General features: G+C 32.0%; 1 protein-coding gene across 1 annotated transcript; it reads right to left on the reverse strand.

Moving 5' to 3' along the window:
- Positions 1 to 14: 14 nt before the first annotated feature.
- LOC111701515 (protein app1-like) lies at positions 15 to 16,053 on the reverse strand. Its single transcript, XM_023472823.1, has 3 exons — positions 15,962 to 16,053; positions 3,984 to 4,403; positions 15 to 33 (listed from the first exon to the last, which is right to left on the reverse strand). The coding sequence occupies exons 1-3, from the start codon at positions 16,051 to 16,053 to the stop codon at positions 15 to 17; spliced, it is 531 nt and encodes a 176-aa protein (XP_023328591.1).
- Between the last annotated feature and the right edge of the window lie 137 nt (positions 16,054 to 16,190).

Below are 16,190 nucleotides of genomic sequence, written 5' to 3' on the forward strand. Positions count from 1 at the left end.
CTACAGTAAACTAACTAATTGTTTTGAATAGGCCTAGAACATAAAAATTAACTCTTATCATCGAAAATAAGTAATCTTATTCAGTTGACATTTAAAGAATTTGAAGAAATCTTCGAAATTGAATTTGCGCTCTTGCTCAACAATTATAAAATATGTGCAGTAAAAAGTTCGATAGGTCATAAATGAATCCTAAAAACAATTCTCAACAATACTGCATTCTCAATTCAACTACCATGTCTAGCCAGCCACTCCCTTTATGTCTTTATTTCATTTAATATATTCTTCAAGTTAAGAAACAAAAAGCAGCAGTTTACAGAATGCAATTTTTTATGTTTTTCAACATAATAATAAATCAATCAAGCATAGTAAGATTTGTTAAATTTCTGTATTATTTTGCATTTTTATGGAAAGGTGTTTTCAAAACATCCTTTGTTTAAAGTTTTCATTGTTTTTATTCTAAAAATATTGAATTGGCCGAGCCTGGATGAATTGCAGTTCCTTGAATATGAAAACAGGATTGAGTTGTAAAGGATAATTTTATGAATACAAGACCCGGGGTGAGAATACTACACAACAACAACATGAAGAAGAGCATCTAAAAATCAAAATACAATCCCCCTCATTCCTCAATTAATCCCCCAGTGACCACACCTTCCTCTTTTAATTCCCATGACTCTTCCTCCCAATCTGTTCATATAAATGTTCATACTATTACAAGAAAAACGTGTTCAACTCATCAAGTTTACATGAACACCAGGATTTAACTACATCCATGGACTCAAAACGAAATAATAAATGGAGCGCTCGATAACAAAAGCTTTGCGATTTATGTATAAACATGGATTTTTGCATTAGATAAACAAGATATGGAATCATGAAAATAAGGAGTGTAAAAAAGTATTATATGATGGCCTGACTGTTATAGAAAAAAGTGATATATTGAAGACCCCACTTAGGTTTTTAAGTGTTCAGCAAACCTTAATTAGTTTTTTTTATTAATCAACAATAATTTCATATAGGTAAATCAAATCAATATATTTCAAAAAGTTCCAATTCCCGTATTTCAAGTCCACTTAGTTAAAAATCACTGTATTTCTAGTCCACAGATTAAAAAATCCCTGTATTTCTAGTTCACATAGTAAAAAATTCCTGTATTTCTAGTCCATAGAGTAAAAAATCCCTGCATTTCTAGTCCACAGATTAAAAAATCCCTGTATTTCTAGTCCACAGAGTAAAAAATCCCTGTATTTCTAGTCCACATAGTAAAAAATCCCTGTATTTCTATTCCACAGAGTAAAAAATCCCTGTATTTCTATTCCACGGAGTAAAAAATCCCTGTATTTCTATTCCACGGAGTAAAAAATCCCTGTATTTCTATTCCACGGAGTAAAAAATCCCTGTACTTCTATTCCACAAGTTATTAAAAAAAGTTATCTACTTTGAACTATATCATCTTGAATATATTTGAGGGTTTGAATAAATATATAGATATATAAGTCTAGATCATTTTGCATATTCTCATGCATCAATTATACACAGTCTATACTTTAAATGTATTGAATACAAGCTAGAGTTCACGGCGTTGCCCGTGTAATTTTTACAAAAAAAAACGAAAACAAATTTGAATTATGAAAACGAAAAAACTAATACGTTTTTTAATTTCATTAAATTATTAAATCTTAATTTATCTAAAGGTTGATTCTAAAAAAACACACAAATGCAAATTTTCATTTTTTGGGGCTAAAAACGGTAAATTTAAAGATTAAAAATGCACCACTCTAAAGGTTTGCATAAGAAAATTATGTTTTTATCTCACTCATATCAGTCTCTATTATCAACCTGACTCCCAATTTTATCGAAAACGAACTGGAACTTTCTTCAGGGTTAACTACGTTTTTTTTTATTTTGCTTATCATGCAATACCGTCTCTTGGCAGCCATTTCCTGAAGAATACTCAGAAAGTTCTCAAAGCCAAACATTTGCCATTTTGGTGGTTGGAAGACCTTAATTCAGCAAGGAGTTGAAAATCTCTTTTTCAGCATTTAAGGAGATGTCAGCTCCTTAGAATGCAGCTCCATCCTCCTAGGGCACTATTTCGATTGGAGTTTGTTCATCTGTATTTGTTTGTTCCCATTACTTAAACTATGGGTTGAATCTAGATTTTTTAAATGTATTCCACAATTCAATTGAAAATTTTTACATGTTATTGATTATCAAATTCACCACCCAACCAATCTTTCTTTAAGAAGTTATTGCTAAAAAATTGTTAGTATGATGGGTATTCGACTAGAACCGTGGTGCCAGAAAATAGTCATTTCATAATTTCTCCAGCACTGGCTTATTTAGTATTTTGAATACAAACCTTGATCTGATTTTTCAAGATGGGTTCAGATGTTTTTATCATTATTTTGTCCATCAATTAATCTTTTAGGGTCCTGTACTTAACATGTATTGGGTTTCTGGTTATCTTTTATCTGATTTTGTTGGTTAATTTTGAGTTTTACCATCTTGTGCGGTTTTTTTAGAATCACCCTTTATATCCATCTATCTATCTATATATCTTTCTATCTACTTATTTATTTATCTATATATCTATCTATCTATCTATCTATCTATCTATCTATATATCTATCTATCTACTTATTTATTTATATATCTATTTATTTATCTTCCTATCTATCTATCTTAATGAAGCATCTGTACTGCACGTTGTATCCAAACATCTTGGCTTAGATTTTTAATTCCATGACAATAACTCCTCTTCAGAGATCCTTTAATTAATAATTAACCATTAATAGGTTGTTAAACAAGCAGTGAGTATTCAGTGAACCCCATAAAATTATAAAACATGAAACAGAAAACAGCTCTCACAATTAAGTCTAGATTTTTCACAATTAAACTGAGTTTTTTAAATATAAAGATTTAATTTTTACATAAAAATTTGCCTTTTCATAACATTGTTAGGAACATTCCCATAGTTCTATCGTGTTTCATAATCAAAATTTGAGGCAGATCGGTCCAGGGATTCACGAAGGATTACTGATCGGACATACAAACATCAACACAATAAATAGACAGACAAACAGAGATTACTACTTTAAATATTAGTTTCACAGCAAACTAATCGGGAGAAGGTAAAATTCAATTTACATTCTTATGATTTTGTGAGTGTGAGATTTCTGTTACGCTAATTCTGATTTTAGAGAAAAGCAAATTTATTTGGTTACATTTTAGCACTTTAAAACATTTTAGCACTTTAAAACATTTTAGCACTTTAAACCTTTTAGCACTTTAAAACCTTTTAGCACTTTAAAACATTTTAAGCACTTTAAAACATTTTAGCACTTTAAAACATTTTAGCACTTTAAAACATTTTAGCACTTCAAAAAATCAATGTATAAACTATTTTGCAAAAGATAAACTCGCACCCTGATCTCTAATAGTTCTCCTTAAATCTATTTAATTGAAATGTGTTGTTATCATTATTGAAATTAGGTGAAAAAAATATTTTCCACCTAATTGCTTTATACTTGTACTGTTAATATAATCATCAATTTGTAATTGTAAACTCGTTCTGTACACAGATACATGTATTTTAGCAATAAACGTTATCTATCTATCTATCTAACATTTTAGCACGTTAAAACATTTTAGCACTTCAAAACATTTTAGCACTTCAAAACATTTTTTTCAATTTACTTTAGCTTGACGTAGTTTATAAACATTTGATTTACTACATTGCTACTGACAGTGTATAAGACACAAACTGTTGAGTGTTAAGGGAGACGGTTTCATCAAAATATCAATTTATTTTACATTAGACTTCTGACAGTTATTTTGATTTTAGAATATTTATTGACATGATACATCATTATATTCCCCCTTCCCCTCCCCCTTCCTCTTCTTGTTATACTAGGTAGACTAGGTAGAATAGGTAGACTAGGTAGAATAGGTAGACTAGGTAGACCAGGTACACTAGGTACACTAGGTAGACTAGGTAGACTAGGTAGACTAGGAAAGGTACACTAGGTACACTAGGTACACTAGGTACACTAGGTAGACTAAGTACATTAGGTTGCATAGGTAGAATAGGTAGACTAGGTAGACTAGGTACACTAGGTACACTAGGTATACTAGGTACACTAGGTAGACTAGGTACACTAGGTAGACTAGGTACACTAGGTACACTAGGTACACTAAGTAGATTAGGTACACTAGGTACACTAGGTACACTAGGTACACTAGGTACACTAGGTACACTAGGTACACTAGGTACACTTGGTAGACTAGGTACACTAGGTAGACTAGTTACACTAGGTAGACTAGGTACACTAGGTACACTAGGTACACTAGTTACACTAGGTAGACTAGGTACACTGGGTACACTAGGTAGACTAGGTAGACTAGGTAGACTAGGTAGACTAGGTAGACTATGTAGACTATGTAGACTAGGTAGACTAGGTAGACTAGGTAGACTAGGTAGACTAGGTATACTAGGTAGACTAGGTGCACTAGGTACACTAGATACACTAGGTACACTAGGTAGACTAGGTACACTAGGTACACTAGGTACACTAGGTACACTAGGTACACTAGGTAGACTAGGTACACTAGGTACACTAGGTACACGAGGTACACTAGGTACACTAGGTAGACTAGGTACACTAGGTAGACTAGGTACACTAGGTAGACTAGGTACACTAGGTACACTAGGTAGACTAGGTACAATAGGTACACTAAATACAAAAGGTACACTAGGTAGACTAGGTAATTGTGGAAAACGTCTTTCGGATTCATTTGAGACATATTAAACTTTTTAAAGATCTGTAAATCCTGAGTTTGAGCGCAAATTCGACGTTCAAAACTTTTACTTTAGGGGTGGATACGTTTTCAGAATCGATTTTTTAAAAATTATTAATTAAATAACGAAGACAAAATATGTAAAAAAAAACTCTACAGTAAACTAATTAGTTGTTTAGGAACCGGTTGAGAAAATAAAAATCAATCTTATCATCGAAAATAAGTATTCTTATTCAATTATTAGTTTCTATTTTCTCGTTATTCTGGTTTCTCAATATTCACAAAGATTTTATTTGACAGCCATTTTCGTATTATGTTTTTTTTTTCCTTGTGATTTTAAAAACATTTTTAATATTGATTTTGATGGTTATTATATCGTTAGAACTGAGAAGGGTGAACCCAGACAGAAATATATTTTCAAAAAATGTGGAACTAACATCTACTTTTTTACTCTGTGAGGTTTGGAGCATTTTCAACACAGAATTTCAAGCCTAGAGAAGGCACCAAGCATTCACAATTATTCTCGGAATGACTTTATTAAAACCCCAAGCGAGCCAGAGGGTACGACGAGTACATGAGGACTAAAATTACAGGTTTCAAGTGGAGAACAAAAACACTCATCAAGTGAAAAAACTTCATGTCAAATTATACAATCAGANTATATTCCAATAACCTTTAATCCATCAACAAGAAATTAAAAAATGTGAATATGGGGGAAATATTTCCATTCTCTCCGCTTTTTTCTAACGATAATTCCAAACCAATTAAACTAACACTCTGAATTAGATCTTAGCTACCTCTCAGTGTGTATTGGCCTGAGTGTACACTTGGGATAGTTTACTGATAAAGGATGTTAAGAGATTATGGCCCATTTATACAGAACAAATATAAAATATGCAGTACGCTTTCGGAGTACAAGTGTATGGGGACTGGGGAGGTTTTGTATCTTGAATTTTACTCAGTTTTCTCAGAACAGTTTATTAACGCTGAAATATTGGTGAAGTTTTTTAATAGTTACATGGAAAACAAATGCTCCATTTAAATATTTTCAGAAATCACCCCCGAGTACTAAATATACAGATTTACCTTTGGAAGTGAAGTACACATGGCCTGTACAATTAGTAAAGGATTAGCGTACATCATCACTATATATACTATAACCTCGTTGATTAGAACCAAAGTGTTTTATTTTCAAATTGATTATAATCCGACTTTTTTCCCAGGAAAACTGACAATAATTGCATTATTCATATAGCATTGCGTGATCTTTATTTTTAGCGGAAATTCAAATTTCAAGAATCATTCAAATGTGCAATCTTAAGCTTGTTCGCGTTTACGTTGTTTTAAACCGTTAAATCGTCATGAATTAGATATTTTTAGTTCTGACGTATTAGTGAGGAAAAGGAGGGTTTATATTACTTTCAGAAAATCATTTTTTCACTTATTTTTTAAGCAAGTACTTTTTAACATTTATTTTTGATTAATGGTTTTAACAAATTTTATTACAAAATTGTATAAATAATCAGATGATAGAAATTCCTGTTTTTCTTATATCTCTATATGTTTCTTAAAATCTCCATTTTATTGTTCTTGTTTTGTATCATCGACAATATATTGGCTGATATTTAAAAATAAAGAAAAATTAAGTTATCAGGAGAGAGAAATTACTACATGTATTAAGTTATCAGGAGAGAGAAATAACTACATGTATCAAATTATCAGGAGAGAGAAATTACTAAATGTATCAAGTTATCAGGCGAGAGAGAAATAACTACATGTATCAAGTTATCAGGAGAGAGAGAAATAACTACATGTATCAAGTTATCAAAAAGGAATTTATCAAAACGGAAAGATAAATTGGTAACTTTTAGGACATAATTATTTTACAAAATTCTTGACCACACCTTGCCGCGCCAGTAGCCCTACCCTAGAATACTGTTTATCTGCTGGCTTGCAAGTTTGTGTGCTTGTTAAATTTTTTTACTTTTTTACTTTTAGTCTTTACAAGAACTGTAGCAGTAATAACTAGTGACGCTCCACTTCAAGTGCCATGTCCGATTCACAGCTGTACCCATAAACGAATCGTCCTATCAAGAATGAATTAGATCTCCATGTAATAAATATCGGGTAACACGCAATTCTATAAACTTGCAGTACATTGTACATGATTAACTATTTATGTTTGTAAACTTCTAAGTAAAACTCATTATTCATTTGAACTGCGTTTCAAATGAATACGTAGCTTTGTTAGCTTAATGATGTGATATAGATAAAGATGGACTTGAAGATCATGTCTTAGTTGAGGTATTGATAGTTTACGAGATGTTATCCTAGCTGAGGCATTGATAGTTTACGAGATGTTGGCATAGGTGAGGCATTAATAGTTAATTGCTAGTGTTCTGGTTGACATTGATAGTTGACCAAATTGTATCCAGGTTTAAACATCGACAGCTAAATGAAACTGGATTGTACCTGGATAGAAACGGGTTAGAGAAACCATTCTGGAGTAGGGTATTTACTACATCTATATATCCATGTTAATCTCTTTAAAAGTTTATTATTTTCAATTGCGACCTGCCACAACTCTTGTGCAGATGCAATTGAAGGAAATTAATCAAAAAAATCACTTTTTAATCCAGAGAAACAACGATATACTTCACATTATTGAAGCTGTAGTTAAGTTTAAAGGGTTCGTTGTAAATTAATTGAACATGTATTTTCAGGAAAAGAAGAAGGTTTGAATCAATGTTGTTTGCTTGAACATGGTACATTCAAAACATAAAAACTTGTTTAAGTACAAAGTTATCTATGTACATGATTATCTTTGTACAACGTATCTATGTACAGGATTATCTAGGTTCAAGATTATCTATGTACACGGTTAACAAGGTTGTTTATGTATAAGGTTATCTATGTAAAAGGTTATCTATGTACAAGGTTATCTATGTACAAGGTTATCTATGTACAATGTTATCTATGTACAAGGTTATCTATGAACAAGGTTATCTATGTACAAGGTTATCTATGTCAAGTTTAAATGTCTAATCATTTGAAACATTCCAATTTCCTTTCTATACATACAGTATACACCCAATTTTTTTCACCTAATTCATTATAAAGTTTATTTAACAGCTTTAAAAAATTCGAAATTGAAATGGATAGTCTAGGGAACATACTGTATTAATGTACTTTAATGCATATAATTTGTGAACATTTACATGATTTGTACACTTTGAACTCCCTTTCCGGCTGAAAGGGACTGAACACATTACAAACAATCTTCGCACCGAGACCATGAAACCTATTCAATCCCTCCCCCCCTCTCTCTTCCTTCCCCCTACCCACCCTTTTTACACCCCACAATCATCTTCCCCCTCCCCCCAATATTTGAATGATTAAGCAGAATAGTTTTCATCTATATGATTATATGTTGGGTTGTATCAGAGATAAGAAAGTTATATTTAGTCTATTTTACTCTGAGCTTCATACGTTCATAAGAAAAAACTAATTTTAAAATTCTCTTTTTCGTCTTCTTGTGCAAAATAATATGACCATTGATCAAGGAGCATACCTATAGGGTTTAACAATTTAATCTCTTAAAATTGAGACGTTGCATATTTTTACTTAGAGTTTAATTAAGCAGATTTATCGGGAGAAAGTTCAAATCCTGTTCTGGTTTCTGCAAAAATCTTAAAGGAAATAATCGCCAAAATTTAATAAAGTCTGATCGTAAATTCACATCCCTGACAAGATTTTAAAATCTATTTACATTAGAGGAATATGCAATTTACAAAAAAGTCTAATATAGCCTCAGTCCAACATGACTATTGAACAATTCCTAAATGTATTATTTAGTCAAAATTATTGCTAACTAAATTTTATTTTGAAATCGTGAAAGTTAATTTATAGTTGAAAGAGGTAGATCAAATTAATAAAATCTCATGAGATCAATGATTTAAAATACGTAATTTGTAGTTAACAATTCAAATTGGATAGTTTATACTATATAGCAAATAGATTATCAAGTGCACAAGGTGGCAACAGAGAAATGGATCAATTATACACGACGTCACAAGTGTCAAATATAACAAGGAAAACGAAATCATTTGACATGTTTTCAAGATTAAATAAAAAATGTAAAAAATAACATAAAAAATTGCAGTGTAAGATGAGCACTTTATTCTAAAATTATCACTATTACTAATAATTTTGTCGAACACAAAAACTGAGTTAACGCTTGTGACGTAAGAATACAGCTGTACTGAGAATACTACGTTGCCATCTATTGTACTTAACAGTTTATTTGCTATTTAGTATCTTCTCTTGCTTGAAGAGCACATTTCCGCTTTAAATTCCGACCCTTACTCATTCTATTGATTTAATTCTCTTTTAAACTGTTCAAATGATAATTAAACATTTTCTGACGCATTAAATTAATTAATGGCTTATTAATGTGTGTCTAAATAGTGTTTAACAATGCGTAATTAGACAGGTACAGGAATTAACTATAAGATGTGTTTGAGAAGTCTAACCACGAAAACGCTACTGTTCTGTGTTGCGTCTCAGTCTCCAGACAAAATATTCTATAATTAATTAAATTATGCACTTCGTATATTGCTTTTCTTCATTAGATTTAACACTACTCTATTAAGCTAAATGTGTAGAGCTGTTTTGAATAATTAAATATTCGAATAATATTTACGACGAGTTACGACAACTAAAACTTTATGCTGTTGAAAAACTAGTTTCTTTGTAAACAAAATATCAGATACAGTGAGACCCATACAAGTGTGGTGTAGGAGAGCAACTAGTCAAGATTTTCCAATAAACCTGGAAGAAATATACATTTTATCAAAAACAACGTCAAATGCACAAAATATTGTTTAAATATCGTCTTTTAATATTATCTTTTACAATGTTTCTTCTTTTAGTTAAGAACATTTTTCAACGCATAGAATGTACCAAAAAACTCCACCCGCCTTTTCCCCTCTTTTCGACGTTTTTTGTAAACATGAAAATGGGAACAGTTGTGTTAATTACAGACTTGTCTGCGCTGTAGAAATACAAAAGTCACGTGTTAGAACGAAGATATTTCCAGTTTCCCCTTCACGAGTATTGTTACATTTGAAAAAACATTCAGGATAAAAAGTTCCAGTTACGCATGCAGGTTTGACAAAATCAAATTTATCCAATTAAATATGATTGAAAACACTTTTGTTCTTCTCAATAGCTCTTCAACAAGAGGAATTCTGGTTGAAAACATTCAAGATTTTTAATCTTGCGTGTAACCAAAGAGAATAGAATATAAATCAGAGTGAAATTTACTAGAAAAAAGTGCAAAACGTCCATTTTGTTGTACTGTTTTCATACTGCAGGTGTACTTCACATATTTATGCTGTAAAACCTTTTGGGCCCTGGAATATCATTTTATAGAAAATCTAAAATAAATATTAAAAGAAAACCAAATTATGAAATAGGCTGGTTTCATAATTGACCAATGATCATTTCAAATAGACTCTATGCCTTTCACTTTACCAACGATGATTTTCCGTTATAACTATAATTCAAATGATGTTTTTTTCACCTAATTCATTATAAAGTTTATTTAACAGCTTTAAAAAATTCGAAATTGAAATGGATAGTCTAGGGAACATATCGTATTAATGTGCTCTACTGCATCAATTTCTGAACATGTGCATGATTTGTACACTTTGAACTCCCTTTCAGGCTGAAAGGGACTGAAAAAATTCATATCGAGAGATTCTCTAAATTCCCCTCTAATATATATTCTATTCTATTTGCGTGTAACTTAATTTAGTTTGTCGTGTTGAAAACATACAAGATTTTTAATCTTACGTGCAACTTAATTTAGTTTGTCGTGTTGAAAACATACAAGATTTTTAATCTTACGTGCAACTTAATTTAGTTTGTCGTGTTGAAAACATACAAGATTTTTAATCTTACGTGCAACTTAATTTAGTTTGTCGTGTTGAAAACATACAAGATTTTTAATCTTACGTGCAACTTAATTTAGTTTGTCGTGTTGAAAACATACAAGATTTTTAATCTTACGTGCAACTTAATTTAGTTTGTCGTGTTGAAAACATACAAGATTTTTAATCTTACGTGCAACTTAATTTAGTTTGTCGTGTTGAAAACATACAAGATTTTTAATCTTACGTGCAACTTAATTTAGTTTGTCGTGTTGAAAACATACAAGATTTTTAATCTTACGTGCAACTTAATTTAGTTTGTCGTGTTGAAAACATACAAGATTTTTAATCTTACGTGCAACTTAATTTAGTTTGTCGTGTTGAAAACATACAAGATTTTTAATCTTACGTGCAACTTAATTTAGTTTGTCGTGTTGANTGTTTATCTCTGTTTATCTATCTGTTTATTTATCTGTTTATCTATCTGTTTATCTCTGTTTATCTATTTAAACCTGGAGCCTATTGGCAAGCTTGGAAATTTATTGATGGACTGAGGAGTGTTGTAATTGTCTGAACTTTGCAATGTTTAGCTGAGTTCAAATTTCAGTCAAAATGCATCGATTTTTGCAACTTTAAACCAAGGTCAAGGGTTGAAATTATGCTACTTATAAAAGTGTGTTATTTCTGAGTTTTCCAATCTATCTCTTTATTTGGTAGACACTGGGTGTGATTTATTGATTGCTAGTGTTTTGCCATCAAATCTATTCTTTATATATATCCCATCCCAGCCTATTCTATTCCAACCTCTCCTAAACGAATCTATTCTGTTGAATCCTATTAAACCATTTTGTCATATATCATTCTTTCATCCTATCCAATCCTATTCAATCCTATCTCTAATCTAATCCTATCCAATCCTTTCCAATCCTATTCAATCCTATCCAATCCTATCCTATCTAATCCTATACCAATTTTATCCAATCCTATCCAATTCTATCCAATTCTATCAATCCTATCCAATCCTATCCAATCCTATCCAATCCTATCCAATCCTATGAAACCCTATCCAATACTATCCAATCCCATCGATTCTTCCTATCCAATCCTAGCTAATCCTATTCAATACTATCCAATCCTATCTCTAATCTAATCCTATCCAATCCTATCCAATCCTATCTCTAATCTAATCCTATCCAATCCTATACAATCCTAACCAATCCTATCCAATCCTATCCTATCTAATCCTTTACCAAATCTATCCAATTTTATCCAATTTCTATCCAATCCTATCCTATCCTATCCAGTCCAATCCAATCCTATCCAATCCTATCCAATCCTATCCAATCCTATCCAATCCTATCCAATCCTATCCAATCCTATCCAATCCTATCCAATCCTATCCAATCTTATTCAATCCTATCCAAACCAATCCACATTCATGTACGTGGTCTGTATGCATTGGCCCTGTCCTTTACTTAGGAGTTAGGACCTGTTTATGATGTTAGAACATTTTATAGAAAGACATTTTAAGAACAAATTTTTCATTTTCTCCTTTTTTGATATATAGAACACTGTTAATTTTAGGATGTAAGAAAACAGATTTTTCTCTGTTCATGAATAGTCTCATTGATAAAATACATTGGAATCTTTTTTATCTTTGAAATGAAAGGCCCAACACACAGCATGTTGAATTCCTACCTTGTCCTATGTATTCTATATGTGTCCTTATCACCTTAAGCCTGTCCTATCCCATGAACAGAATGGAGTATGCATGATGTATGAATACATCACTAATTATTTTGACTTTTCACAGGAGGTGCTTCACTGCATCCAGATACTAAAGGGGGTCCAAAATTAATCAAAAAAATGTTCTAAATACGAAATTGATCAGATTTTTGTAGAAATTTAAATTGGTCCCTGGACTGTTCTAAAACGTCACCAGGTCGTGTTAACAACCCTTTATCCCCTCTCCTTAGGTAAACACTCAGTCTCTCATCGGTTAAATGGTATAATAAAATCTGAACGATATGGTAAACCCAGTTGGTTTCACTGGAAATATGGATTCTTAGATTACTTTGTGGTTGTATTTACTATATATTTGGGATCCACTGTACACAGTACACTATAATCTAATTGCGGCTTGTTTAGACCATATGCATTCAAGCAATAACAGGAGAGTGGGGGTGGGGGGTATGGATAGGGTTTGATAGAGAATGTAAAGGTGGAGAGACAACTTGAAGAAAATTATATAGTAGGATGGACTAAAGAGTATAGACAGCTATGGTATAAGATGGACTAAAGAGTAAAGACAGCTTTTTTATAGGAAAGAATAAAAAGTAAAGAAAATTATGACCTAGGAAGGACTAAAGAGTAAAGACAGTTATGACCTAGGAAGGACTAAAGAAAGAGTAAAGACAGTTATTACCTAGGAAGGACCAAAGAAAGAGTAAAGACAGTCATATCATAGAAAGGACGAAAGAGTAAAGACAGTTATAACCTAGGAAGATACAAAGAATAAAGACAGTTATGACCTAGGAAGGACTAAAGAGTAAAGACAGTTATGACTTAGGAAGGACTAAAGAGTAAAGACAGTTATAACCTAGGAAGATATAAAGAATAAAGACAGTTATGACCTAGTAAGGACTAAAGAGTAAAGACAGTTATGACCTAGAAAGGACGAAAAAGTAAAGACAGTTATAACCTAGGAAGATATAAAGAATAAAGACAGTTATGACCTAGGAATGACTAAAGAGTAAAGACTGTTATGACCTAAGAAGGACTAAAGAGTAAAGACAGTTAGGAAGGAGTAAAGAGTAAAGCGCAGTTATGACCTAGGAAGGACAAATTAAAGAGTGAAGAAATTTATGTTATAGGAAAGACTTAAGAGTAAAGACAGCTATGTTATAGTAAGGATTAAAGAGTAAAGACAGCTAAGTTATAGGAAGAATTAAGAGTAAAGACATCTAAGTTATAGGAAAGACTAAAGAGTAAAGACAGCTAAGTTATAGTAAGGACTAAAGAGTAAAGACAGCTAAGTTATAGTAAGGACTAAAGAGTAAAGACACCTAAGTTATAGGAAGGATTAAGAGTAAAGACAGCTATGTTATAGTGAACTAAAGAGTAAACAAAACTAAGATTTAGGAAGGACTAAAGAGAGAAGACAGCTATGATTTAGGAAGGACTGAGAACAGCTTTGATCTAAGGAGGTCTGCGACCAGCTATGATCTGGGAAGGACTGAGACCGGTTATGATCTAGGAAGCCAGCTATGATCTAGGAAGACAGCTATGATCTAGAAAGACAGCTATGATCTACGAAGACAGCTATGATCCGGAAAGACAGCTATGATCTTGGAAGATAGCTATGATCTAGGAAGACATCTATGATCTAGGAAGGACTGTGTGCTGAAAAATTATGTTCTATCTGTATAAATATTTGTTCCTTCTCTAATTGTTAATCTTTTATTTTTAACACTTAATCGATCAATAGCCAGGAGGTTTTATGATGTATAGCTTGCTCAATGCTCATTCTTGTTTGAAGAGAGACATGCAGGGGGGTAGGGAGGGGGGGAAGGGAGGGAAGAGAAGAATGGGAGGGGATGCCGGGAGGGGAGGGAAGAAGTGGATGAGTGGGCGGAGGGGATGAAAGGGAAGAAATGGATGGGTGGGATGAAATGGATGGGCGTGGGTAGGGGAGGGGGAAAATGGATGGAGGGGTGGATGTTAGGGGGAAGAAATTGATGTTGAGGGGAGGGGAGGGGAGGGAGGTGTAATGTCTGGTCTTTGGCTAACCGTCACTGACATAATTATTTCGTTCAACTCTCTAAAAACTTTTCAGAAAATTAAATTATGTTTAAACTGACTTTTATCAGATTGGAGTAATTGTAGACCAACGAACAATAAAAAAGGGATTTGAGTCAAAAATTTAATTAATTTTGTAAACTAAGTACAATTATGGGAATTTGATTATAGACCACGAAAAAGCTTCATCCTTTAAATGAAAATTTAAAAATGTTAATCGCGCGTACAGACTAATCGTTGTTAACGATTTGCCAATGCATAGCTAACGACCAGAAATTGACAACTTTGTGAACTTTTCAACAACCAGTTTTGAAATCACCTTTTAATAAAATCTATTTCGGAAACAAATATTTTTTTACAACGCATCAAAGGATTCCTTTGCTAGAATGAAATCTGAGGAACTTTCATTTTTTCTCTTAAACTTGTTTATGAGAGGTAATAACTGCAATGTGTTATTATCTGTCTGTATATTATATTGGCTGCCAACTCATATTTGTTAATTTATCAAAATATGTTCAAACTTAAATATCTTATCATCCATTTTAATCTGTAAATGGTCACTAAACCAAACCCATTTATAAAATAAGATAAAAAAGATATAAATGATTTGGAAGGTTTTTTCTAAAAATGAATATTTCATTGATAGGTCCTTCCAAAGATGAATATTTAATAGACAGGACCTTTCAAAGATGAATATTGTTTGAATAGAAACTTTCAAACGTGAATATTTTAAAGATAGGACCTTTCAAAGATGAATATTGCTAAGATGAAACCTTTCAAAGATGAATATTTTTTTTATAGACTGTTCTTTCATGGATGAATATTTCATTGATAAGATCTTTCAACGATGAACCTTTCACACATAAGATATATTTTAAAGCTATGTAGGACATTACATTGACAGCTGTTTTGCGAGATAAAGATTAAAAGTCCGATATCTCTGAAACTTCTTAATCTATAAAATGTCTGATATGTCTATAAAATATCTCTTATATTTATGAATATTTATCTAATACTATGAATATCTGAATTTCGTCCTATGTGCCATCATAAATTCACAATTATATCCATTAGTAGTTCTCTAACCATTAATGTTGGATATATTCTCTTCAGAAATTTAATTTTTTTGATTTTTTTCATGCTAAATCCTGGACAGACGTGTAGCATAAAAGAAATATGAGAAAAAGGCTTAAAGTCAATTCCGGATGGAAAAAAATAAACTTTAAATTTATTTTATCCAAATAATAAAATATTTTCTTTCGTCTTTGTCACTTTACTTGCATCAAAAACTATCCTTCAATTTAAGATATTATATAATTTTTCTGAAAATTTGGGATTTTAATACAAAAAGAGTTTTAAATGATCCTTCAATTAACCTCGAAGTGGCATTTCAACTAATTTTTGACCATTATCTTTTGTAGTTTAGCTACAGAACTAGAGGGTTGGTCACGTTACATGACGTCACAAATATAAACTGTGAGAGTTCTGGTGTAAGGATAGGTCCGCATTCCTTAGCAGCCATCTTCATACTGCAGGCTGGTAGATACCATACAGAGTACCAGGGGAGATACTAGGGGACATACTTGGATACTAGGGGGTATACTTGGATACCAGGGGGGTATACTTGGATACCAAGAGGTATACTTGGATACCAGGGGA

This window comes from Eurytemora carolleeae, unplaced genomic scaffold (assembly GCF_000591075.1).
Source record: "Eurytemora carolleeae unplaced genomic scaffold, Eaff_2.0 scaffold57, whole genome shotgun sequence".
NCBI classification, from domain to species: domain Eukaryota; kingdom Metazoa; phylum Arthropoda; class Copepoda; order Calanoida; family Temoridae; genus Eurytemora; species Eurytemora carolleeae.